Source organism: Schistocerca americana, chromosome 10 (genome assembly GCF_021461395.2).
Source record: "Schistocerca americana isolate TAMUIC-IGC-003095 chromosome 10, iqSchAmer2.1, whole genome shotgun sequence".
Taxonomy (NCBI): Eukaryota; Metazoa; Arthropoda; class Insecta; order Orthoptera; family Acrididae; genus Schistocerca; species Schistocerca americana.
Genome location: NC_060128.1, coordinates 81,072,286 through 81,098,312, shown reverse-complemented (window position 1 = coordinate 81,098,312; position 26,027 = coordinate 81,072,286). Strand labels below are relative to the sequence as shown.

Sequence of the window (26,027 nt, the reverse complement as noted above, 5' to 3'; positions counted from 1 at the left end):
CATTACCAGATGGCATATTGATGCACTGAAAGTAATTAAAATATGCATGCCATTACACACCAAAATTGCTAGAACTATGCACAGAAATTGTGGAAATATGTGCTGCAGTATGTGAAATGTGCACAAAAAATGCATCTACCAAGCCCTTGAATGAGGTGAACAAATACAAAATATGACCTCTAAATGCACTGTTTTGCTGCAATTATGGACTGCGACAGTTAGTAGTGACATCTTTCAGTTGACAACTGTTGTCAGCCAGAGAAGTGAACCAGTTGTCTTTGGAACTGCTCACAGATGACAGTGGTGACATTACTAATTTGCTTTCTCTACTGCTTCAGTTTGACTATTGAAGGAGCAGTCTGGTAGTCTCATTGTGACTGAGAAGTGTGGTATTTACTTTGCGCATCATATCTTGTTTCAGTTATAATGTTGAAGAGAAGATTTTATGATAATGAGTTACTGGTAGAATATCTGTTTATTATCACCAGGAGTATAAAAATTTCAAAAATGTGTTTGCTGTGGATAATGCATGTAAGTTTTTGGAATATACTGTTACAGCTATATGTAGTTTCAGGGTTGCCACAAATTCTGGAAATCATGGAATGTCAGGGAATTTCAAACGTGTCAGGGAAATCAGGAAAAAGTCTGGCAAATTTGGAAAAAAAAAAAATCACTGGAAAAATCTTGTTTTTTGTCTCAGTAGATGAAATGGTTTGTTTACTGAGATGTCGTGCATTGTCGCTGGGTGGGTGCAGCTGAGTGTGTACGCCGCTTCCCTGCTCCCTCACTCTTACTGCTTCTCCCATTCCTACCATTCCTCTCAGCTTCCAATCAGTGCTGCCACCACTTCCTGTGTAGCAGCTGCCGACGAGAGGCAGGAAGACGTGGTTCGTTTGGATTTGATTCTCGGAGATTGTTAACACGGGAGCCGGAGACAGCAGTCGTGTGTACACGAGTTGTGACTGTGTGAATGTGTGTATGCTCTCGTTTTCCGACAAAGGCAATGGCTGAAAATTTAGTTGTGAAGGTGTGATTGTCTTTTCTAACTGCCTGTCTGCGACTCAGCGATCGTCCTTATGGTGAGTTGCTGTGTATCCTCATTAGTATTGATTCTTAGAGTATTTGTGCAAGTTATCTGTTGCACAGATTGATCACCGTGGTCTAATTTCATCGACACGGTGCCTTTGACACGTGAATAGCTGGCCACACGAGTGGACTTCCACGTCGGGCCAAAACCGCAGGCCATTCCTGCACATATCTCCAACAGATCTGGCCTACCTATCTAAAGCCCTCGTCATCAGATCTAGTCTCACCAATCTGCCTGCAGGCCAGGTCTGTTGTGTGGCATAATGCAATAGATTTTTGTGGTTTATCCGAGGACCCAGGCCTGCGGTGCTCCTTGGCAGGCCAGAGGTCACGGGCGATGGATTTCAGGAATTGCAGTTGTCTCACCGCAAGTACATTGTACAGTGCAGCATTTTATCGGCATTTTATTTATTCTAGTAGATGTTATCACTTTGAAAGCATTGTATTAGAAAGTATGGACAATTAAGAAGCAGAAAATTGTAGCAGTCGCTGGTGGTTTGTACACCATGTACTCGTATATTTCTCAAAAGAAAAATCACACAATACTTGTAAAATAATAGACTTAACACAGTAACTAAAAATCGGCAATAACGAATGTAGTAGAACCAACATTTTATTGGTGGTCACCTATAGCGTATGGCTAAGCAGGGATGGCTAGAGGACAAATGTAAGGATGTAGAGGCCTATCTCACTAGGGGTAAGATAGATACTGCCTACAGGAAAATTAAAGAGACCTTTGGAGATAAGAGAACGACTTGTATGAATATCAAGAGCTCAGATGGAAACCCAGTTCTAAGCAAAGAAGGGAAAGCAGAAAGGTGGAAGGAGTATATAGAGGGTCTATACAAGAGCGATGTACTTGAGGACAATATTATGGAAATGGAAGAGGATGTAGATGAAGATGAAATGGGAGATATGGTACTGCGTGAAGAGTTTGACAGAGCACTGAAAGACTTGAGTCGAAACAAGGCCCCCGGAGTAGACAATATTCCATTGGAACTACTGACGGCCATGGGAGAGCCAGTCCTGACAAAACTCTTCCATCTGGTGAGCAAGATGTATGAAACAGGCGAAATACCCTCAGACTTCAAGAAGAATATAATAATTCCAATCCCAAAGAAAGCAGGTGTTGACAGATGTGAAAATTACCGAACTATCAGCTTAATAAGTCACAGCTGCAAAATACTAACACGAATTCTTTACAGACGAATGGAAAAACTAGTAGAAGCCAACCTCGGGGAAGATCAGTTTGGATTCCGTAGAAACACTGGAACACGTGAGGCAATACTGACCTTACGACTTATCTTAGAAGAAAGATTAAGGAAAGGCAAACCTACGTTTCTAGCATTTGTGGACTTAGAGAAAGCTTTTGACAATGTTGACTGGAATACTCTCTTTCAAATTCTAAAGGTGGCAGGGGTAAAATACAGGGAGCGAAAGGCTATTTACAATTTGTACAGAAACCAGATGGCAGTTATAAGAGTCGAGGGACATGAAAGGGAAGCAGTGGTTGGGAAGGGAGTAAGACAGGGTTGTAGCCTCTCCCCGATGTTGTTCAATCTGTATATTGAGCAAGCAGTAAAGGAAACAAAAGAAAAATTCGGAGTAGGTATTAAAATTCATGGAGAAGAAATAAAAACTTTGAGGTTCGCCGATGACATTGTAATTCTGTCAGAGACAGCAAAGGACTTGGAAGAGCAGTTGAATGGAATGGACAGTGTCTTGAAAGGAGGATATAAGATGAACATCAACAAAAGCAAAACAAGGATAATGGAATGTAGTCTAATTAAGTCGGGGGATGCTGAGGGAATTAGATTAGGAAATGAGGCACTTAAAGTAGTAAAGGAGTTTTGCTATTTGGGGAGCAAAATAACTGATGATGGTCGAAGTAGAGAGGATATAAAATGTAGGCTGGCAATGGCAAGGAAAGCGTTTCTGAAGAAGAGAAATTTGTTAACATCCAGTATTGATTTAAGTGTCAGGAAGTCATTTCTGAAAGTATTCGTATGGAGTGTAGCCATGTATGGAAGTGAAACATGGACGATAACTAGTTTGGACGAGAAGAGAATAGAAGCTTTCGAAATGTGGTGCTACAGAAGAATGCTGAAGATTAGATGGGTAGATCACATAACTAATGAGGAAGTATTGAATAGGATTGGGGAGAAGAGAAGTTTGTGGCACAACCTGACCAGAAGAAGGGATCGGTTGGTAGGACATGTTCTGAGGCATCAAGGGATCACCAATTTAGTATTGGAGGGCAGCGTGGAGGGTAAAAATCGTAGAGGGAGACCAAGAGATGAATACACTAAGCAGATTCAGAAGGATGTAGGTTGCAGTAGGTACTGGGAGATGAAAAAGCTTGCACAGGATAGAGTAGCATGGAGAGCTGCATCAAACCAGTCTCAGGACTGAAGACCACAACAACAACAACACCTATAGCGTTGGTTTACACTACTCTTCCCTGTCTTACACACTTCTTTCAAGAAGCCGAATTTTTTTTTGCGGCTATTTCTGAAATCAGTGAAGGTATTTTAAATCTGTCTTGTGACTCCAAGGAAATGCGTATTTTTGTAACCAGACGTGTTTCATTTTATTGAAATAAAATAATGACAGTGGTCTTACTGGCTCACATATTCAGTTAGGCTTGCTTTCTCCATCTAAAAACAGTTCATTACAAAAGATGTTGATGTTAGTACTGAAGATTTTTGATAACGCTGGGGAGAAATACGGAAGTCTCTACATTTTTTTTGTCAACTTATGTCTTTACTTATGCTTGAGATCTCAAGATTTGTCAGGAAAACTGCTAAAACTTGCCTGGAAATCAGGGAGATATCAGGGAATTTCTTTTGGGGAAACATTTAGCAACCCTGTGCTTGCATAACAGCAATAAATTTTTCCTCTGCCTGCTAAATAACTACAATTGTGTAAAAGTGCGTATAGTAAACTCATGTGCATGCTCTTTTTACAGAGTCTAATAACAAACTGAGTGGTATTGCCAATGTGGTAAGCGTTTTCAGCTTGTCACTTACAGCCACTCAGGCAGTGAAGTAGTACCTTTAAATGGAAATTCTTCATTAGTAATTTCGAACACCAACAGTATTAATTTCATCTTGCTAGTGACTGTTTGTTGTGCATGTTACATTGTGTTACTAAACATTTTTTCAAACAATGGAAAATCCAGGTTTGATTGTAACAATATTATGAAAAGGAAAATTGCTACTCACCATGTAGTGGAGATGCTAAGTCGCGGATAGGCACAGTAAAAATACTGTCATAAATAAGCTTTCAGCCAACAAGGCCTTTGTCGAAAATACACGACACACACTCAAACAAACACACAAACACACACACACACACACACACACACACACACACACACACACAAGTGCAACGTACACATTTTCAAAGTCTCTGAAATATATGCCTTTCTTTTGTCAGTAAAAGAATTTTGCGGGGATGCATCTTGTATCAGTCCACACATGCTTTCTGCTGAGATTCCACTGTTGCATCCCTTTTTACTAGGGAAGCTGGGACAGGTGTTACATTCATTTGAAAATAGCTGGAAAAACAGTGAGCCCTTTTGTGTGTGTATCTATGGGTAATTTCAAAGCTGTGAGATATCTGAACTGATAATGGTCACTATCGACTTACATAAAGGACACCTGAGAACATTAAGTTCAGATTTGGCAATTGTGCATCAAATTACACCTTTGTAATGTCTTTCCATCCCTGGCATAAAATAAATAGATAAACATAAATATCTCAAAAAGTAGGTAGTAATTCTAGTGAAACTTACACTCTCTCTGGACAAACATTTGATGCCTGGAAAGATGCAATCGGTCACCCATTATACAAGAAATGGGACAAAACAAATTTCAACAACAACAGAGACATCCCACTCATTCCATACTATACAAAACATTACAGGATAGAACAGTGTGACAGAAATCAGGAACTAGGAGAGTACCAAGCAGGGACACTTGTGCACGTAATAGATTTGCACCATCAGCACCTTGATCAAAACCAAAATGCTATCAATAGATAAGAAGGTAATCAAGACATTTATTGATTTTAAGTAGGTGTGTAATTCCATAGACTGAGACAAGCTTATGAAAGTGCTGAGAGAAATTGTAATAGATGGCTAGACAAGAGGACTTGCACAACATTAATGAACACACAATCTCAAGTTAAATTTTTAGGAGAGCTATATAAACACAGTGCCACAGTGATAACACCAGTTCCAGTCAGATTACCGAAGTTAAGCACTCAGATGGGCGACTGTCCGATCTGCCGAGCACTGATGGCGAGCAGGGTGAACCCGGCTCTTGTGACGCCAATTGAGGAGCTGCTCGATGGGAAATCACGACTCTGGTCACGAAAATTGACATCAGCTGGGAGAGCGTGTGCTGACGTCGTACCCCTCCATATCTGCATCCAGTGAAGCCCGTGGGCTGAGGATAACATGGCAGTCATTCAGCACTGTTGGGCCATCAAGGCCTGTTCGTACGGAGTTTAGTTTATATGAATCACAGGAGTGATTCGAGGAGTTGGCTGCTCAACAATTCTATTTAACTGTATCCTGCAGAAGGTAATCTGAGAGAGGTGAAAAAAAAATGATTTGACATAACATCCCAGACAGAATCAGATTCAGTTATCAAAAGATTGATATTAAATTCAAATGCCTCAAGTTCGCAGCTGATCTAGTATTTTTCAAGCAAAATCTGAACATTGCAGCCAAATAGAAGACCTAAAAGAAACAGCGGAGAAGACAGCACTGTAAATTTATTTTTGGAAGACAGTGCTCATCTACATCTTCATGAGTACTTAAGTGGTTGGCAGAGGGTTAATCTAACACTTTCACACTATTTCTCTACCATTCCACACACTAACAGGGTGTGAGAAAGATGAACACTTTAATCTTTCTACGGGAGCTCTGATTTCCATTATTTTGTTACAATGTATGGTGACATCAGAAGAATACAGAAGTTCAGGCACCCAGGTGAGATTCTCATCCTGAACGTTGACGAGAAGGCAACTCTCGAAGAAATAGCTAGGACAATGGAAGTAGCATTCAGACTGGATCAGCACACGTAAAGATCCAAATCTCTATGTTGCCATGCAATTCTCAGATACTAAAGTACCATGCATAATGCTGAATGCTTATATACAGCAGAGGAGAGTGCCAGAAAAAAAACTCTCAGGAATAGAGAAAAAAGAGAAGAAATTTATAGGGAAGATCCTGAGGCTGCATATAGTGATAGCAGATGTGTTTACCTTTCATTTAAGATCAATTAAAAGATTCTATGAAAAGTTTGAAAACCTAAGAAGGAGAAGATAGCCAATTATTTCTGGACACATTGAAAGAATGAATCAGAAAAAATTGCAGAATAACAGAGATACTTAAGATTGGGCAATAGTGACTTAGAGAATGAAGGAATACTGGCATAAAACAAAATAGCTTGTTAAGGAAAGACAGTTGTGTAATTGTAGCATACTATTGATAAAATAAATAACTGAAAGCGCTCACTTAATACACTATATGTATTAGTAATTTTAAATTTACTGCACAAGCTTTCTTTATCTCAACTCAGATGATAGGACCGCGAGTTACGACATCTCTGCTCAAGCCTGTGCAAAGACAGCAGGTATCGTGATAACACAGTGGTCCATATTGTAACAGGAGATGGGTTCCCTCTCAACTCTTGTACGTGATGAGAATTTTCATTAGACCACAAAACCATGTTCCTCAAATATAAGCTTCCATATATCACACATTTGTCTGAAAATAACACACTCTAGTGAGACAGGGCAATTGGAATCGTGCAAACAAAGCATGGCAGGTTGCAATGCTGCCCCATGCTGTTGCCATATAATTCATTCACAAACATGAGTCAAAATCCTGTCAGTTCCAAATCTTTTATAATGTGGTCATGCTCTGTCGACTGCACTACATGATTTCAGCAGATCTTTTGCGAGTGGTTCTATAGGAGACTGTACAATCGATCAAGCGGTGGAAATACACATTTGCTTTACATTTTGTTATGGCCACTGCTTGGCCTGTTCTGGCAAAAAAAAAACACAACCACACTCACACTCTCATCATGCTGTGCTTGTGTCTGCTTTGGCTTCACAACTGCACCAATGCACTAATGAAATGAAACAAAACAGTACAACAATGCTTTTTGTCAGCTTCAAAAAAGAGATACCAATAGTAGAACCATTTATTTCTCGAATTGTACTAAGTCATAAGGGTTGTGAGGGCTTGTCAGACACCCTGAACATTACAGTGTTAATAGCAATCAAGCACTTATCAAAGTAAGTCCCCATGAATTGGCTTGCATCGTGCTCCACATCCGGTTGCAGTGTGTCGATGAGGCAGAAAATTCTTCTGTGTTCATTTGTGCACCTACCTTTCAGATGATATAAGAGCCAGGCAGATGCGATCAGAAAAGAATCAGATGTTGTCCCGATTGGGAAAGAACAAGTCCAACACTGTCATTCACTGTAAGAGAACCATTATTTTACAAAGAGACGTTTTTGCTTTCATCTTCAGTTTTGTTCTTATATTAAAAGTTAATATTTTAGCCATGGTACATATTCTGACTTTGTCTTTAAGTTCCATACCACTAATATGACGGCATGCTGAAAAGTAATACCTGTGAATTTTTTTATTTGAAAACTCATAAGGCTTTTTGAATAAGACAAATGTTGTTAACATTCTGCATCTTTATTCTTCATGTCTACATATTTTTTCTCAACGTAGTCACCCTGACGACAAACACATTCCTGTCCCATGAGAAACAGGTTTGTGGACACCTTCATTGTAGAACGTTTGACGTTGTTGGTGGAGCCACAACTTCACCTCTGCTTGCTTCATCACTTATCAAAATGAAGTCCGTCTATGGATGACGATCGATGACAGTGAACCCGAGGCGTCAGATTGTTGCAGATTTTGCAGCGCCTGTGTGTGATCTGGCATTTTAGTGCTGAAGGTGGTGATGCCCCATGTGTGGATGACCCTTCAAATTTGAAGCATTATAGAGCACACTCTTTCCCATACAACTGACATAGTTACATTACTCACTGCTGAATTAAATGCTGCATTCCGGAGCCCTCTATTGGCAGACAGTACTGCGTCTCAAAGGCTTTAGGACGAAGACTGTGCAATTCTTCAATAGAACAAACTGCTTCCAGTGAGCGTGACGTCACAACTGTTCACATTAGGTTCGTTTGAACAGTTGCCATCGGGTTTGTAGGCATGCGCAGTTATGTTGTGTATGAGCAGTACCGTGTGCCGCTTTTGGCTACTTGAAGTGTGGCTGTTTGCTGTATCGGCAGTAGCAATAACCAGCCGGATGCCACCCAGAAAAATTTTTCTGGCGTGCCCAAGCTGTCAGATGCACGGAGCAGTCTGTGTTGTTGTGGGGAGGGAGGAGTATTTTCCACATGACTTGTTTTTACTTTTAGTGATTTTGCTGTTTCCTCCTCATTTACAGCTGTCACTTCAAATAATAACAAAATATAATTCTGTGGCCGGGAGCTATCAAGTGAATTAAAATACATTCGCGTAATTACTCTGGAATTAACAACAGTACGGACAATCAAGCAGTTGAGCAACTTACTTTGGAACTTACAATTTTACGCAGTGAAATAGAGAAAGCAGTTCAACATTTGGAGACTCATTAAAGCCCCTGATGTAGACGGTATATCTGGAGAAATGATCAAAGAAATGGGACAGGAAGGTATTGATGTGCTGCATTCATTGTGTAAAATTGTGGGAAACTAGGGAGTAGCCGGATGACTGGTCAAAGTCTCTCTTCATCCCGTTACACAAGAAGAGGTTTATCAGGAACTGCTCCAACTACCAAACTATTGCCCTCATATCCAATACAAGTAAAATTTTGTTCTACATCCTGAACCAATGTTTGAAGCTTTACATTCAGCCTCACATATCCACGGAACAAGCAGATTTTGTTGAAGGGAAAGGAACTCGTGAATAGATCCTCAACATAAGACAAATAATAGAAAAATCATGAGAGTTCTGTGTTCCTGTTTTCATCTGCTTCCTTGACTATATGAAAGCCTTTGACTCTGTTGTCTGGGAAAAGTTGTGGCAGGTGCTTTCAGAGTTCGGTGTCCCACCCCACTTGACAGCATTGATCAAAAGTCTGTACAATAACCACTTCACAGTTGTAAAGACAAGTGCTGGCTCGTTTGATTCCTTCAGAGTATCAAAAGGTGTGAGACAGGGTTGTGTCCTATCCCAACAACTGTACAACATCTATGCAGAGCATGTCATTAGGAAAGCTCTCGATGGACCAAAGGCATCTCAATTGGTGGGAGAACTATCAACAACCTCCATTTTGCTGATGACACTGTGCTTTAGCCAACAGCGAAGATGAACTTACTGAGCTGCTAACAAGAATAAAGGACATTAGTCTATCATATGGATAAGACATCAACCTCAGCAAGTCCAAACTCATGACAATTGATTGAGAAGAACAGATCCAGCTCGCAGGTCGATTAAAGGAACTGGAAGTCGTGTATTCCTTCATCTGTCTTGGGTCAACCATATGCAGCACGGGAAGCTGTGACGATGAGATAAGAAGACGGATCACGCTAGGCTGAGTGGCTTTGAAGAAGCTCACCAAGATCTGGCAGAGCAGAGCAATAACAAATAGCTCAAAGGTCCGGCTAGTTGAAACACTCGTGTTTTCTGCCTTCTTTTATGGTTGTGAAACATGGACACTCAAGGCCAGAGACAAACAGCGCATTGATGTGTTTGAGCTTTGGTGCTGGCATAGGATGCTACGCATAAAATGGACTGAAAGAACAACAAATGTGTTCAATAATGAACAACTCGATATCTCCAAACGCCTTTCTTCTCAAGTCACTGAAAAAATTCTCCAGTTCTTTGTCCATATTGTGAGAAGAGATGGAGAAAATCTGGATAAAATAATCTCGCAAGGATAGATCGAGGGCACAAGACCGTGAGGAAGAGCAGCGAGCAGATGGATAGATCAAATCAAGATCATCTCCAGTCTACCTCTTCAGCAGACACTAAGAGAAGCTGGCAATTGTCTGGGATGGAGACGCTTGGTTCAGGGGGTCACGTCACTCAGCAATGAGCACAAATAACTTATGATGATGAATTACAGAAGGCTAAAATATATTTAGTTTCAGTTTTCTGATTTTATTTTACTTCTACGTTTTTGGCAGAAGATTAATCACCTTGCGGAACAATGAAGTTGTTTTTGTAGATTTTCTAAAGAAATTTTCATTTTATTAATCTTTTCCACAGAGGCAGATAATTTATTTGAAATGAAGTGTTTCATTCCCCACTGTTGGCAAGTTTCAACTGTTTCAAATGCACGTTTTCATCATCCGGCACATATGGCATTATGCCATAATAAAGAACCAAACATGAAGTAATACAGAACTGGTACTCCAAGAAAATTTGCATCCCAAAAACCACACTGAAAAGCTTAATATCAAGTTGATGCCTACATCTTTGAGAATCTGGACATACAAATGTGCACTTTGTTGTTCTCCGAGTATCATCTTATGTCCTGTTTCATTTATGACGTAATGTAAGATCTCTTAATGCTATGTAAGATGTCTTAATGCTATTTACGTACCAACATATGGACTTCCTGTGTCATCGTAGTTGCGCATGCGCAGTAACGCCTTTTTTTTCTGGTGATCTCTGACAATTTCTGAAACGAATTCTAACAGGTCGTGGTAAAATATTGCAAATGGTGGTTTGAAAGGCTTTACTTTCAAAGTAAATTTCATTTCATGCAAGATGAATTACATTACTTGCGAGAATGCCCTTTGAATTTCTTAAATCGTAGAGCGTTTGACTCTTATTTAAAGCTTAATACTTTGAAGGCCAGCCACTTAGAAGAATTTCAAACCCAAAAGACCAGACATTTATGTCATTATTTAAAATTTTAAAGAGTAAAACGTACAAAAAATACCAATATTATATGTGAAAGCCTAGCTCTTCTTCTAGCTACACTATGTATATTAATTTAAACCATTAACTGTTCCTATTTGTGTGTTCACACTTCTTAACAGTGATGTTGCTATTGGCTGAATACATCACTTGCCCTGTTCTCTGAAGATCTGCTATCATCGCCTGGCGAGATCACGTGAGATGAGCTATAACTGGCTTACAAAAGCACATCGCACTCTCAATTTCAATGCTTCAGAAACTAAGGTGCTGTGTTTGGTGGAACTCGAATATATACGATACGAAAATATGCAGCGTACATGTTGGAGCACATCGAAGATCTTTCCAAACCACGTTCCCCCACAGCTGGGGAGGGGGTTCATTTTCTTAAGTGCCTGTAAGTTGTACACTGATGTATGAAATCTTATTCTTTCAAAGGATTGATAAGTTTTACAGAGGGAAAGTTTACTGTCACTTAAAAATGTAAAAAGTGTTTTTTTAACAAGAGAATCCAGGAATTTTTTTTTTCCTTGTCCACGTATACACCCTGTAGGAACAGCAACTGGTTGGTCCTATTCTTTCCTGGACGCTATTGCTACTTAAAATTTGTTGCATTAGGTGTTTGTGAAATTTCCACACCTCAAGGTGATTATTGGCCAGCCATTATGTCTCCTAGTATATTTTCTGTTTTCTTGCTTGAAATTTTCTTTGGAATTTTTTTCTCCTAGTTTCAGTAGTGACTGTGTGAATTTATTTGCAGCCTAACACCCCCTGTCCCGCTCCAGAGATTTTGGCACGACACTGCGATACGTTACTCCGCCGGACGGGTAATACGGTGGACTCTGAGTTAGACGAACAGCTGGCCCGTGCAGTAGCCGTCTTCAAGTATCTCGATGACAAGGACGTCTTCCAGAAGTTCTACGCGCGCATGCTGGCCAAGAGGCTCATCTTTCAGCACAGCTTGTCAATGGAGGCAGAGGAGGCGATGATTGGCAGGCTGAAGCAGGTAAGTGTCATTGCAGTAGCTTAGTGAGCACAGTACAAATTGCTTTTATAAGCAGATTATAGATTTTTTGTTAATGTGAAATCAGATAAGATTATTTTTAGGCAGTGTGGTATCAATTTGTGTAGTAGGGTATGCTGACTGCTTTATGAGAGTCAGACTGGAGTAATCGGAATTGACAATGTTGAAAGAAGCCAAAATCAATACAGGTGTGAGGCAGGGTTGGTCATTGTCACAGCTGATGAAAATGAATTTATACATGTGTAGTTAAGTGCCAGACTAAAAAACGAAAGATCTAGTGTTCAATTCAAAGATTATTTATCACTTATCCCTTCACTTAAGTTTTGTCATAAAATCACACAGGAGACATATGACCATTTTATAAACTCTTAGCATGTCTTAGGTCATGAAAATCAACTTCTTGTTAAAAATTATGCTTTTTGGCATATTTTATTTCTAGCCCATCGTAGGAAGATCTGCCAAATGAAACATAATTGCCATGGAAGTACAAGCACGAAGTAGGCATGACATCAGGAGTAAAAATAAATGCCTTAATACATAGTATTGTCACACAAAATGACAGTCATTGTCATAGATGCTAATTGAAGGCAGGCATTCAAAAACTAACTACAAATACATGCCACCAGGCATCATAGTTGAACAGTTGTAGTGGTGTGAAAAGAGTATATTAAAAGTAGACCGACAAATTAATAACAAAAATAGTGTTAGAATAAATGTAAAAATAATAAACCCACCTTACAATATTTCCATCATCTTTTATTCTGTTTTGAAATGAATCAAATGATTTATTAATGTTCTTTGTTGATACACTTTTGATTGTGGTTTCAAATCTTACTTATAAATGTGTCCTTCTGTTATCTTTCAATTTTTAAAAATACAATTTTTGTTATTAATTTGTCTATCTACTATTAATGTATGCTTATGTGTATACGTAAATACAATTTATGTTATTAATTTGTACAACTATTATTAATGGAAAATGGAAATGAGCGTTTGGCTGGGAGGCCCCTTGCAGGGCAGGTCTGGTCGCCTTGGTGCAGGTCTTATTACATTCGACGCCATATTGGCGCCAGATGGGGATGAAATGATGATGAAGACAACACAACACTTGAGTCCCTGAGCGGAGAAAATCTCTGACCCAACCAGGAATCGAACCTGGGCCCGTAGGACGGCAATCCGTCTTGCTGACACTCAGCTATCAGGGCCAACAACTATTATTAATGTTTATATATGAGCAATCAGTTTTTAGATTACATCCTTATTTAAAATTTTATTGAAACACAGTCAGTCTAATTTACGCGGCAATGAAAAGGAGATTTTTACATTCAGATTGGATATGTACATGAAACGTAAAGCAAAAATTTCATATTTTAATGTCTAGTAGGCTTATCAATAGTGTCAGATTCTTAGTTTTGAAGAGTTACTATTAGCAGTGACACTAATAATACTGTGTGTATCAAAAAGAATTTTACAAATTAAAAAATTCGTATGAACTTATTCACATGACTTACAGACTTAGTGTTAGGTGTCATCTTGAAGGAAAGTAGAACAAGTTTTGACTCATGTGGTACACTAGTACAGAATCGCGACACCGCAAAAAAATAATGGCAGTTGCATCAAAGATTGCTGCCTTTACCAGTCTCAAGCGTGCTCGTTGTGTGTTTTGGTTTGAAGAGTCACAGCCGGCAACAACTCTGCAATGTAGTTTTCATGTAGAGTATGGTAAAGATTCTCCCAGTAGACCTAGCATTTATGAGTAGCATAAATGTCTATTGAAAGTGGATGTTTCGTTAGACATAGCAAAGTTGTCTTCGTGTGTCTACTGGTGATGTAGAGAAGTGAGACAGAGCTGTGTGAACTGTCTTACATAATCGACAGGAGGCACACTAGGGTAGTCTGTGCAGTTGTGACCACTGCGTCTGGATGGCTTGATGGTCAGCATATCTCTGTAGTAAGCAGGAGACCTGGGTTTTAATCACTGTCCGATACAAATTTTTTAACTTTCCCCATTGATTTAAACGAGTGAAACTATATGTATTCATAATGCAGAGCAGCCCAGTACCAAATGTTTTAACTGGATTCGTTTTACTATATGTTTGCAAGATTATGAGGAAGATTTTGTCATAAATTTCATTTACAAGACTTGACAAACTGTTCTTTGTAACAGTGTATTTTTTGCAGTGCTGTGGGTGTGAATTTACCAGCAAGTTTCACCGAATGTTTTTGGACGTCTCCGTGTCGAGTGATCTGAATCGGAAGTTCGAAGATGCAATACCGCCAGCACCTGGTTCTGCATCCTTTTCAGTGCAGGTAATTGATTCTGAATTTATAAACTGTATTACCACTTTTTTTTTTATCACGGAATGTGAATCTGTGTTTTTGTAGTAGTGATTGTGATGGTGTGTGTGTGTGTGTGTGTGTGTGTGTGTGTGTGTGAGTAAGAAAGAAAGAAAGAAAGAAAGAGAGAGAGAGAGAGAGAGAGATAGGAGGGGGTTCTATTTTATTTATTTATCCATGGAATCATGTTCATGAAACAGGATACATGTAATTGCAAATGTTGAGAGAGCACAAATCTTATGATAATTTTTACTTATACGTGTGCCGTAAATGAGTGTGTCCGTATCAATATGAGAATTATTTTAAGCTGACTACCTTCACATTTGAAATTAAAGGATTTTAATCAGAATTAAATCATTGACATAAATTGGTTCCCATGAATTTAGCAACTGAATACAATCAGTTCTGAATCAGAATATTGGTGACATTTTTTCCTAAGAGAGTACTCATTATTTTTGTCTCAGCAAGGCAATTTGTTAAGTGTGCTGTCTACTTGCCTCACCCTGTCACATTGTTGACTTGCTCTCTGGCTTGTCAAGTAAATTTTGGCACAAGTAAGGGTGTGGTGGTAGTACACATTGTTATTTGTTTTGTATAGGTGGGAGAATCTTCCTACTAATGAACATTTCACCAAGATACATATAGTGCAGGCAATATTTCCATAGACACACTCACAGCCTCTGCTACTTTGCCCACTGTCATTTGACAATCTGTGATATTTGTGTTGCGGGGATTTAGAATGGTTTCTTGTGTAACCACATCAGCAAGCTGTCTTTGGTGGTTAATCAAAAGTGGATGTTTCACAAATTTTAAATTCGTTGAACCAGTATCTAACTGTCGTCTCTGATGATGAAGGATCACTATCACTTGTTACATATCTTCTTGGGTAGAAGCAAAAAGTGAATCACTGAACAATACTACACCTTTTTTGTATTTGCAATAAAACCTCTAGTATAACATACTGAAATGGGTGTCAAATCTAAACTGACCTCTAGTGACAGCTAACAGATGGTGGAACACAATGGTATTATATGGAAACTTGAATGTGCCTGTTTTAGGTGGAAGTGTTTCGATTTGTGGTTGTGCAAGATGCCATTAAAGGTTTAGGCTTGAACTTTTTTTTTTTTAATGACACTGCCAACCTCAGCAAGCAATTTTGCTAGTGTTATTACTGAATGCTTTGTGTACACGGCATTGCTTTCAAGTGCTTTGTTTTCTTTTCTTATTTTTAAATGAGGAGAAAGACTAATTCTGATCTGTCCCGGGGTTCATGTATCACTACACACCAGAAGAGCTCAGCAATATTGTAACCGTGTTTCACTTTTGCTTTCATCGATGTACAGAATGCGGGTGGGGGCTGATTTACTCCCCCCACCCCCACCCCCTTCTAGTCTGTTTAGACTAACAACCGACTGCCACACGTCTGCACTACAACGACAAATTGTGTCAGCGACAAAGTCTGTTCTTAAATGCTGATACTTATTGAGCCACTGTCTTATAGGCAAAATTATATTCTATATGTGGTTTCGTTTTGTTTCTGAAGAAATAATCAATTTGTCACATTTTCCAGAGTGGGTGATGGATGACATTTGCAATCTCCTTCACAGGTGTTGCAGGCAGGGGCCTGGCCGCTGAACCCGGCTCCCATCTCGCCATTTGCTCCACCGGAAGATCTGCAGAAGCGACTGCAGTCCTTCGAGAGCTTCTACCGCCACTTGTTCAACGGAAGGAAGTTGACCTGGCTGTACCACCTGTGCCAGGGAGAAGTGCGCCTGGGCTACCTCAAAAAGCCATATGTTGTAAGTTGAAGGATCCAGTTCTTCTACCTCTCTGAAACCAATACTAGCTGACAGCTCATATCTCTGTTCTTGTACTGTCACATATTTGCTATTTTGTTGAAAACGTACAAAGGGACTGTGCTGTGCAGAAGTACTGGTTAATCCTGAAAGTAAAGTAGAAACAGGAACCTACCATTATTAATAATGTTATTTATTAAGAACAAATAGCGGTGCTACTGGTTTCAAACCATCTGGTTTGTCTTTGGATGGCTGCTCGTGCTTACAATTACATTTAGCTTATGTTCGCCATTTTTTACTGTGGAGAAAGTTTCTTGGAGTAATGGTGTCCTACAGCCAAAACCTATTTATCCTGCTACTAGTGCATGCGAGTGTTAAGCCGAGTGAAGTATTGCCACGTGTGTGTACTTAAATCAACCAACTGTATCAGCATGGGCTGACCAGTAGAGGCCATCTGTAGGAAATGTGCACACGACACGGTCTCCGTCATGCTATCTACAGGTGACTCACAACTATATACATGCGGAGCAGTGCTGACTCACCCTCTCTATGTTCATATAGTTTGTACAACCCACGTCAGTTGTTCACTGTATTGCTTATGTTGCACCTTCTGTATGATTCTTTTGTTTTGTTATGTATGGAGTCACAACAGGCTTATTTCCATTACAATTCAGAGGCTTATGAATAAAGCCGTATTTGTGTCATTTGAATTGTTTTCGTGTATTACTTGGTTACTACATGATTGGATCCCATCCTTATACCAGTCATGTAGTAACCATGTAATACAGGGTGTATATGGCCCGGGAAATCTGGGAAAAACACAGGAATTTTTTTAGAATTCTGGGAAATTTGACTGATAAAAACTGATATTCTAACAAAGAACTTTACTTTAGCCCACTACTGCAGGATAATATTGCAGGAATTAAATATAAGTGAGAGAATAACATCAAAATTAAACTGTAGTTGCTACGAAAATGTGCCATTTACAACAAAAAAACACAGTGCCTACACAAGCATCTGTCGACAGCAAAATATGTCAAACGCTTGCTATGCATTATTTTGTAACAACAAACTGCTTTCCATGAGAGTGGCGTCACAGCTGTTTATATTTCTAACAGGTCGCAGTATTGTGAATGGTGGTTTGAGAGCAGTGTTTCTTTCAAAGTAAAAAATTCCTTTTTACAAAATTAATAATGTTGCACTGGAGAATGTGCGATGAATTTCTTAAATCGTGGATTGTGTGACTTATTTGAAACTTAAAACACTTTGAGAAACAACAACTTAGAGAAAAATTTGGCCATAATACCAGCCATTTATGCCAGTATTTAAAATTTTACTGGCTCATTTGTGTGTAATATATCTTACAGGGCAACACATGCTAGAGAAGACCACGTTTCAGGGTTAGTTTTTCATATTTCATTTCTTTCATAGATTACAAATTATGCAGTTATGATGGCAAAAAGTATAATAATCACTAAAAAATATGTGAGGTGACTTGAGCAATTTCATACGTAATTGTCTTTTCTGTGGAAAAGTCAAAATGCTTGACGAAACATATTCAGCCACATAACCCACAAAATGTTCAGTGCACAGCAATGAAATTTATGATCTAGCTTGTCAGAAATATTCAGCTGCTGCAATTTAAACTATGCTCTTAGGATCCTTCCTAACCATGCTCTCTGGGGGGGAAGGAAGGAAAAAGAAAAAGTATATATATATGGTTATAATAGAGGGAAACATTCCACGTAGGAAATATATATCTAAAAACAAAGATGATGTGACTTACCAAATGAAAGTGCTGGCAGGTCGACAGACACACAAACAAACACAAACATACACACAAAATTCAAGCTTTCGCAACAAACTGTTGCCTCATCAGGAAAGAGGGAAGGAGAGGGGAAGACGAAAGGAAGTGGGTTTTAAAGGAGAGGGTAAGGAGTCATTCCAATCCCGGGAGCGGAAAGACTTACCTTAGGGGGAAAAAAGGACAGGTATACACTCGCACACACGCACATATCCATCCACACATACAGACACAAGCAGACGTATTTAAAGACAAAGAGTTTGGGCAGAGATGTCAGTCGAGGCAGAAGTGTATAGGCAAAGAAGTTGTTGAAAGACAGGTGAGGTATGAGTGGCGGCAACTTGAAATTAGCGGAGATTGAGGCCTGGCGGATGACGAGAAGAGAGGATATACTGAAGGGCAAGTTCCCATCTCCGGAGTTCGGATAGGTTGGTGTTGGTGGGAAGTATCCAGATAACCCGGACGGTGTAACACTGTGCCAAGATGTGCTGGCCGTGCACCAAGGCATGTTTAGCCACAGGGTGATCCTCATTACCAACAAACACTGTCTGCCTGTGTCCATTCATGCGAATGGACAGTTTGTTGCTGGTCATTCCCACATAGAATGCGTCACAGTGTAGGCAGGTCAGTTGGTAGATCACGCGGGTGCTTTCACACGTGGCTCTGCCTTTGATCGTGTACACCTTCCGGGTTACAGGACTGGAGTAGGTGGTGGTGGGAGGGTGCATGGGACAGGTTTTACACCGGGGGCGGTTACAAGGGTAGGAGCCAGAGGGTAGGGAAGGTGGTTTGGGGATTTCATAGGGATGAACTAAGAGGTTACGAAGGTTAGGTGGACGGCGGAAAGACACTCGTGGTGGAGTGGGGAGGATTTCATGAAGGATGGATCTCATTTCTGGGCAGGATTTTAGGAAGTCGTATCCCTGCTGGAGAGCCACATTCAGAATCTGATCCAGTCCCGGAAAGTATCCTGTCACAAGTGGGGCACTTTTGTGGTTCTTCTGTGGGAGGTTCTGGGTTTGAGAGGATGAGGAAGTTGCTCTGGTTATTTGCTTCTGTACCAGGTCGGGAGGGTAGTTGCGGGATGCGAAAGCTGTTGTCAGGTTGTTGGTGTAATGCTTCAGGGATTCCGGACTGGAGCAGATTCGTTTGCCACGAAGACCTAGGCTGTAGGGAAGGGACCGTTTGATGTGGAATGGGTGGCAGCTGTCGTAATGGAGGTACTGTTGCTTGTTGGTGGGTTTGATGTGGACGGACGTGTGAAGCTGGCCATTGGACAGGTGGAGGTCAACATCAAGGAAAGTGGCATGGGATTTGGAGTAGGACCAGGTGAATCTGATGGAACCAAAGGAGTTGAGGTTGGAGAGGAAATTCTGGAGTTCTTCTTCACTGTGAGTCCAGATCATGAAGATGTCATCAATAAATCTGTACCAAACTTTGGGTTGGCAGGCCTGGGTAACCAAGAAGGCTTCCTCTAAGCGACCCATGAATAGGTTGGCGTACGAAGGGGCCATCCTGGTACCCATGGCTGTTCCCTTTAATTGCTGGTATGTCTGGCCTTCAAAAGTGAAGAAGTTGTGGGTCAGGATGAAGCTGGCTAAGGTAATGAGGAAAGAGGTTTTGGGTAGGGTGGCAGGTGATCGGCGTGAAAGGAAGTGCTCCATTGCAGCGAGGCCCTGGACGTGCGGGATATTTGTGTATAAGGAAGTGGCATCAATGGTTACAAGGATGGTTTCTGGGGGTAACGGATTGGGTAAGGATTCCAGGCGTTCGAGAAAGTGGTTGGTGTCTTTGATGAAGGATGGGAGACTGCACATAATGGGTTGAAGGTGTTGATCTACGTAGGCAGAGATACGTTCTGTGGGGGCTTGGTAACCAGCTACAATGGGACGGCCAGGATGATTGGGTTTGTGAATTTTAGGAAGAAGGTAGAAGGTAGGGGTGCGGGGTGTCGGTGGGGTCAGGAGGTTGATGGAGTCAGGTGAAAGGTTTTGTAGGGGGCCTCTTCCTCAAAATCACCCTCTCCAAACCTTCCAGGAATTTCTGACTTCCAGCCTTGCCTCCCAATCCTTCTTAAAAAACCTTAATCCTACTCCCAACATCACCACTGCTGAAGCCCAGGCTATCCGTGATCTGAAGGCTGACCGGTCCATCATCATTCTTCCGGCGGACAAGGGTTCCACGACCGTGGTACTTGATCGTCGGGAGTATGTGGCTGAGGGACTGCGTCAGCTTTCAGACAACACCACATACAAAGTTTGCCAAGGTAATCCCATTCCTGATGTCCAGGCGGAGCTTCAGGGAATCCTCAGAACCTAGGCCCCCTACAAAACCTTTCACCTGACTCCATCAACCTCCTGACCCCACCGACACCCCGCACCCCTACCTTCTACCTTCTTCCTAAAATTCACAAACCCAATCATCCTGGCCGTCCCATTGTAGCTGGTTACCAAGCCCCCACAGAACGTATCTCTGCCTACGTAGATCAACACCTTCAACCCATTATGTGCAGTCTCCCATCCTTCATCAAAGACACCAACCACTTTCTCGAACGCCTGGAATCCTTACCCAATCCGTTACCCCCAGAAACCATCCTTGTAACCATTGATGCCACTTCCTTATACACAAATATCCCGCACGTCCAGGGCCTCGCTGCAATGGAGCACTTCCTTTCACGCCGATCACCTGCCACCCTACCCAAAACCTCTTTCCTCATTACCTTAGCCAGCTTCATCCTGACCCACAACTTCTTCACTTTTGAAGGCCAGACATACCAGCAATTAAAGGGAACAGCCATGGGTACCAGGATGGCCCCTTCGTACGCCAACCTATTCATGGGTCGCTTAGAGGAAGCCTTCTTGGTTACCCAGGCCTGCCAACCCAAAGTTTGGTACAGATTTATTGATGACATCTTCATGATCTGGACTCACAGTGAAGAAGAACTCCAGAATTTCCTCTCCAACCTCAACTCCTTTGGTTCCATCAGATTCACCTGGTCCTACTCCAAATCCCATGCCACTTTCCTTGATGTTGACCTCCACCTGTCCAATGGCCAGCTTCACACGTCCGTCCACATCAAACCCACCAACAAGCAACAGTACCTCCATTACGACAGCTGCCACCCATTCCACATCAAACGGTCCCTTCCCTACAGCCTAGGTCTTCGTGGCAAACGAATCTGCTCCAGTCCGGAATCCCTGAAGCATTACACCAACAACCTGACAACAGCTTTCGCATCCCGCAACTACCCTCCCGACCTGGTACAGAAGCAAATAACCAGAGCAACTTCCTCATCCTCTCAAACCCAGAACCTCCCACAGAAGAACCACAAAAGTGCCCCACTTGTGACAGGATACTTTCCGGGACTGGATCAGATTCTGAATGTGGCTCTCCAGCAGGGATACGACTTCCTAAAATCCTGCCCAGAAATGAGATCCATCCTTCATGAAATCCTCCCCACTCCACCAAGAGTGTCTTTCCGCCGTCCACCTAACCTTCGTAACCTCTTAGTTCATCCCTATGAAATCCCCAAACCACCTTCCCTACCCTCTGGCTCCTACCCTTGTAACCGCCCCCGGTGTAAAACCTGTCCCATGCACCCTCCCACCACCACCTACTCCAGTCCTGTAACCCGGAAGGTGTACACGATCAAAGGCAGAGCCACGTGTGAAAGCACCCACGTGATCTACCAACTGACCTGCCTACACTGTGACGCATTCTATGTGGGAATGACCAGCAACAAACTGTCCATTCGCATGAATGGACACAGGCAGACAGTGTTTGTTGGTAATGAGGATCACCCTGTGGCTAAACATGCCTTGGTGCACGGCCAGCACATCTTGGCACAGTGTTACACTGTCCGGGTTATCTGGATACTTCCCACCAACACCAACCTATCCGAACTCCGGAGATGGGAACTTGCCCTTCAGTATATCCTCTCTTCTCGTCATCCGCCAGGCCTCAATCTCCGCTAATTTCAAGTTGCCGCCACTCATACCTCACCTGTCTTTCAACAACTTCTTTGCCTCTACACTTCTGCCTCGACTGACATCTCTGCCCAAACTCTTTGTCTTTAAATATGTCTGCTTGTGTCTGTATGTGTGGATGGATATGTGCGTGTGTGCGAGTGTATACCTGTCCTTTTTTCCCCCTAAGGTAAGTCTTTCCGCTCCCGGGATTGGAATGACTCCTTACCCTCTCCTTTAAAACCCACTTCCTTTCGTCTTCCCCTCTCCTTCCCTCTTTCCTGATGAGGCAACAGTTTGTTGCGAAAGCTTGAATTTTGTGTGTATGTTTGTGTTTGTTTGTGTGTCTGTCGACCTGCCAGCACTTTCATTTGGTAAGTCACATCATCTTTGTTTTTAGATATATAAAGTATATATATAAATTGACAACCAGTATTAAATGTGAAAGCTTAACTTTTTTGTAGCTCTACTGTAGGTACATTAATTGTAACCATTAACTTTTCATATTTATGTGTTCGTGTTACTTAACAGTGATATTATTGGCTGACTACATCACATGTCCTATACTCTGTATATTTGCTGTCATGGGTTGGCAGGATCATATGACATGAGCTACGATTGGCAGACAAAAGCACATTGCAGTCCTGATTCAGTACTTTGGAAACTACCGTGCTGTAATAGTGGGATTCGTGTATATACTTTTAATACGAAAATATGCAGTTTACATGTTGCCGTGCATGAAATACCTTTCCAAAAGGCATTGTTTTTTGCTGTGTTTCATTTCCCAAAGTGCTGGGAAGTTCTATGCCGGTCTACAAAAGCTTTACCATTCAAAGTACAAAGCTGTACAGCTCCAAGGGAAAGTATATTGTCACTTAACAAGGAAAAAATGCACTTTTAACCTGTAAATCTAGGAAAAATCCAGGATTTTTTTTCTTGTCCACGTATATACCCTGTAATACACAAATCCAATTCAAGTAACACAAATATGACTTCATTCATAAACCTCTGAACAATAACGGAAATAAACTTCTTGTGACTCCACTCGTAATGAGACAAAAAGAATCATAAAGAAGGTGCAACTGATGTTAGCGGTACAAACTAAAAGAACATAGCGAGGGTGAGACAGCACTGCTCTGCACATATATAGGTGGTATTCGCCAGTAGATGATGTGACAGTGCCGTATGCATGCTTTCAACAGGTGGCCTCTAGCGGCTGGCCTGACTGATGCAGTTGTCGGTTGATTGAAGTATACGTGTGCAGCGACACTACACTCAGAACGAGTGTGCCCCCCTCCACACACACACACACACACACACACACACACACACACACACGAGCACAGACAAAGTTGAAGGGTGAGGCATCAGAGACAGTAGTTCAGAAATAGAATGGTAAGATTGTGGCAGTTCTAGTGCAGAGATGAGGACAGAGTAAGTGGTAAAGATATAAAGTCATATTAATGGGAAGAGAGATGAATAGTGTAATTATGAATTAGGACAGAGTGTATATATGACATTTTGTGCCCTAATTCTGTCCAATTGATGCTGAATCATTCCGCAGTCACTCAAAAACTATGCTTCCCAATACTCAGTGGCACCAAAAGGGGACAGTCTTAGTTTTCTGGCCACCATAAGTGACAGTTTATGTCTGTCGAGAAGAAGGCTGCCGTATCACACGCCTGCTCTTTCCTTTGTCTCTGACTTAACACTAGCCGTCTGGGACTTTGTACTGGGCTCTGAGCCAGTCACATATTTGAGAATCTATTCTGTATTAAAGTTCACTTGTTGACTCAAGTCCACTGTTCACAGAGCACTGTGTGTGAGAATGGCGAGCTATTTTCACTTGACCAATGCTTTCTAAATCTGTGCCGATCTGTGGAAACTTATTGTGCTCTAGCTTAGAATATTTTCCAGGCTATTGTAGCATCCTGATGTTGTGGATATTGGTCTATAATTTTGCACATCATTTCCTTTGCCCTTCTTATATATGGAATATGAAAGGAGGCTGGATACAAAGTGAGCAAATAACTTATTTTTGTGTGCCTTGGCAAGGGTGAAAGTCAGTGACTTTTTTTCACTCCAGAAGCATCAAAATACTGTGCATGTGATATTTCTGGTTCAATTAATAATAAAAATAATAATATACGGGGATATTCTGCACCTTTTCTTCCAGTCACTGGGAATACCCACAGCAAAGTGGGGTTCAAATTGTACTTTTGTGGCTTTAAATTATAAAGTTCATCATGAAACTGTGTGCAGTTGAAGTGCAGACAACTGTGAAGTATTAAAGAGTCTGATGCATTGTTTCCCATTTTCTTTGAATGACATCCTTATTTGAAGCAAGGCATAGCTCTTCCATATGCAGTTACCTAGGCCTGCAAGATGAGGGAATATTGACTATCATTTATGGCAGTCACTCACCCCTCCATATTTCCTTACCTTTTTGGCATTAGTGCATAAGCCCCAAGTTTTTATCAATGTCCATTGTGCTCCCAAACACTGGATGTTTCAGAAGGAGTGGTAAATTTTTTAAGAGGTGGTAGTACAGACCATTTTAAATAAAGTATTCCACATAACGTGCCCAGTTTTTATTGGTTACAGAGATACAGCTGGTTACAGAAATAAATTTTGGTTTTGCACGTCGGTACTCCAGCTGCTATGAGTTTATTTAACAATCGTCAGTTTAATTTTGAAGTTACAGTTCTGAAATTGTGCTCGAGTTTACATAATTGTATTTTTTAACTGTGATTTTGATCTGTTTGCCAATACTGCTTTATCATTAAGCATGCACGTGTATGAGGGGCATTCAATAAGTAATGCACCAAATTTTTTTTTCTCAACCAATTTGTGTTGGAAAAAAGTGTAATTTGCTGTGGACATGTGGAATATTCTCACTTCAGCTCCTCTAGCTTCATGAAGTTCTGATAGGTGGCAGGGCCATATGTAGCCTTCAAAATGATGTCTGTAAAGGAGGTACATTCCAAGCAGAGAACTTGCATTAAGTTTCGTGTTGGGGGGAGGGGGGGGGGGGGAGCATCACAGATATTAATAGATTAATAGGCACTAACAGAATCTCTGCGGAGACATAGCGGTGAACAAAAGTCGAGGGAGTCGTTGGGCGAGGTGCCTGTCACCATTGCAACAAGGTCACGCTGTGACTGCTGCAGTCTTGGAACGTGTGGACACTCTCATTTGAAGTGATCACCTGGACACCTCTATTGGTAGTGCCAACACTCTAATCCACCACTTGCAGTGCTAAAAGGTGTGTGCCCGCTGAGTTTTTTCGCCACCTATCAGAAGACAGTAAAGAGCCCTGAAGAACAGTCTGTGTGGAATTGCTTGCACGTTACGCCGTTGATCGTGACAATCGTTTTGTCGAACATTGTCACAAGCGATGAAATGTGGCTTAATCGCTTTGAACCAAAAGCGAAATGGCAATTTGTGGAGTGGTGTCACACCACCTCTCCTCTGCAGGAACAGTTCAAATCCATAACCTCAGCCAGCAAAGTTATGGCAACGATCGTGTGGGACTCTGAACAGGTTATTCAGTTTCGTGTCCTCCCTCATAGTGCAACAGCCTACTCTCAACTGTGTTCTGCTACCCTTCAGAAAAATGAAGAGCTACTCTCAGGAAAATGAAGAAACAATTCAGCATGTTCCTCACCACAAAAATGCAAACAAACGTGTGTTTGCCTTTAACGCCAAGTGTCGCACAAGTCTGTGCACCTGAGAGGTGCTTAGAAAACTTCATTGGACTGGTCTTCCTCAGCAACCCTACAGTCCAGATCTCACATCATACAACTTCCATCTGTTTGGCCCAATCCAGTATGCACTTTGCAGGAAGCAGTACATGTATGATTGAAAGGTTACTGCTTTAGCAAGATGTTGGCTCTGATGTCGACCAGTAGAATGGTACCCGTGTGAGCACGTGGATCATCCCAACAAGGTGGCGTAAGGCTGTTGCATTGAACAGAGATTATGTTGAAAAATATAGCTTTGCAGCCAGAAGAGTGGTTAATAACGTGGTGTATTGGAATCCTGTATAAAACCAACCAGC

At 41.3% G+C, this 26,027-nt stretch overlaps 1 protein-coding gene across 2 annotated transcripts in view; it reads left to right on the top strand.

Moving 5' to 3' along the window:
- Positions 1 to 26,027, top strand: part of LOC124552486 (cullin-2-like) — a 155,310-nt gene that overhangs the window by 92,359 nt on the left and 36,924 nt on the right. For both annotated transcript variants that reach the window (XM_047126766.1, XM_047126767.1), the window contains 3 exons: positions 11,802 to 12,047; positions 14,247 to 14,375; positions 16,010 to 16,201. In XM_047126766.1, the coding sequence (XP_046982722.1) occupies positions 11,802 to 12,047; positions 14,247 to 14,375; positions 16,010 to 16,201 (567 nt within the window). The remainder of the gene's footprint in view (positions 1 to 11,801; positions 12,048 to 14,246; positions 14,376 to 16,009; positions 16,202 to 26,027) is intronic.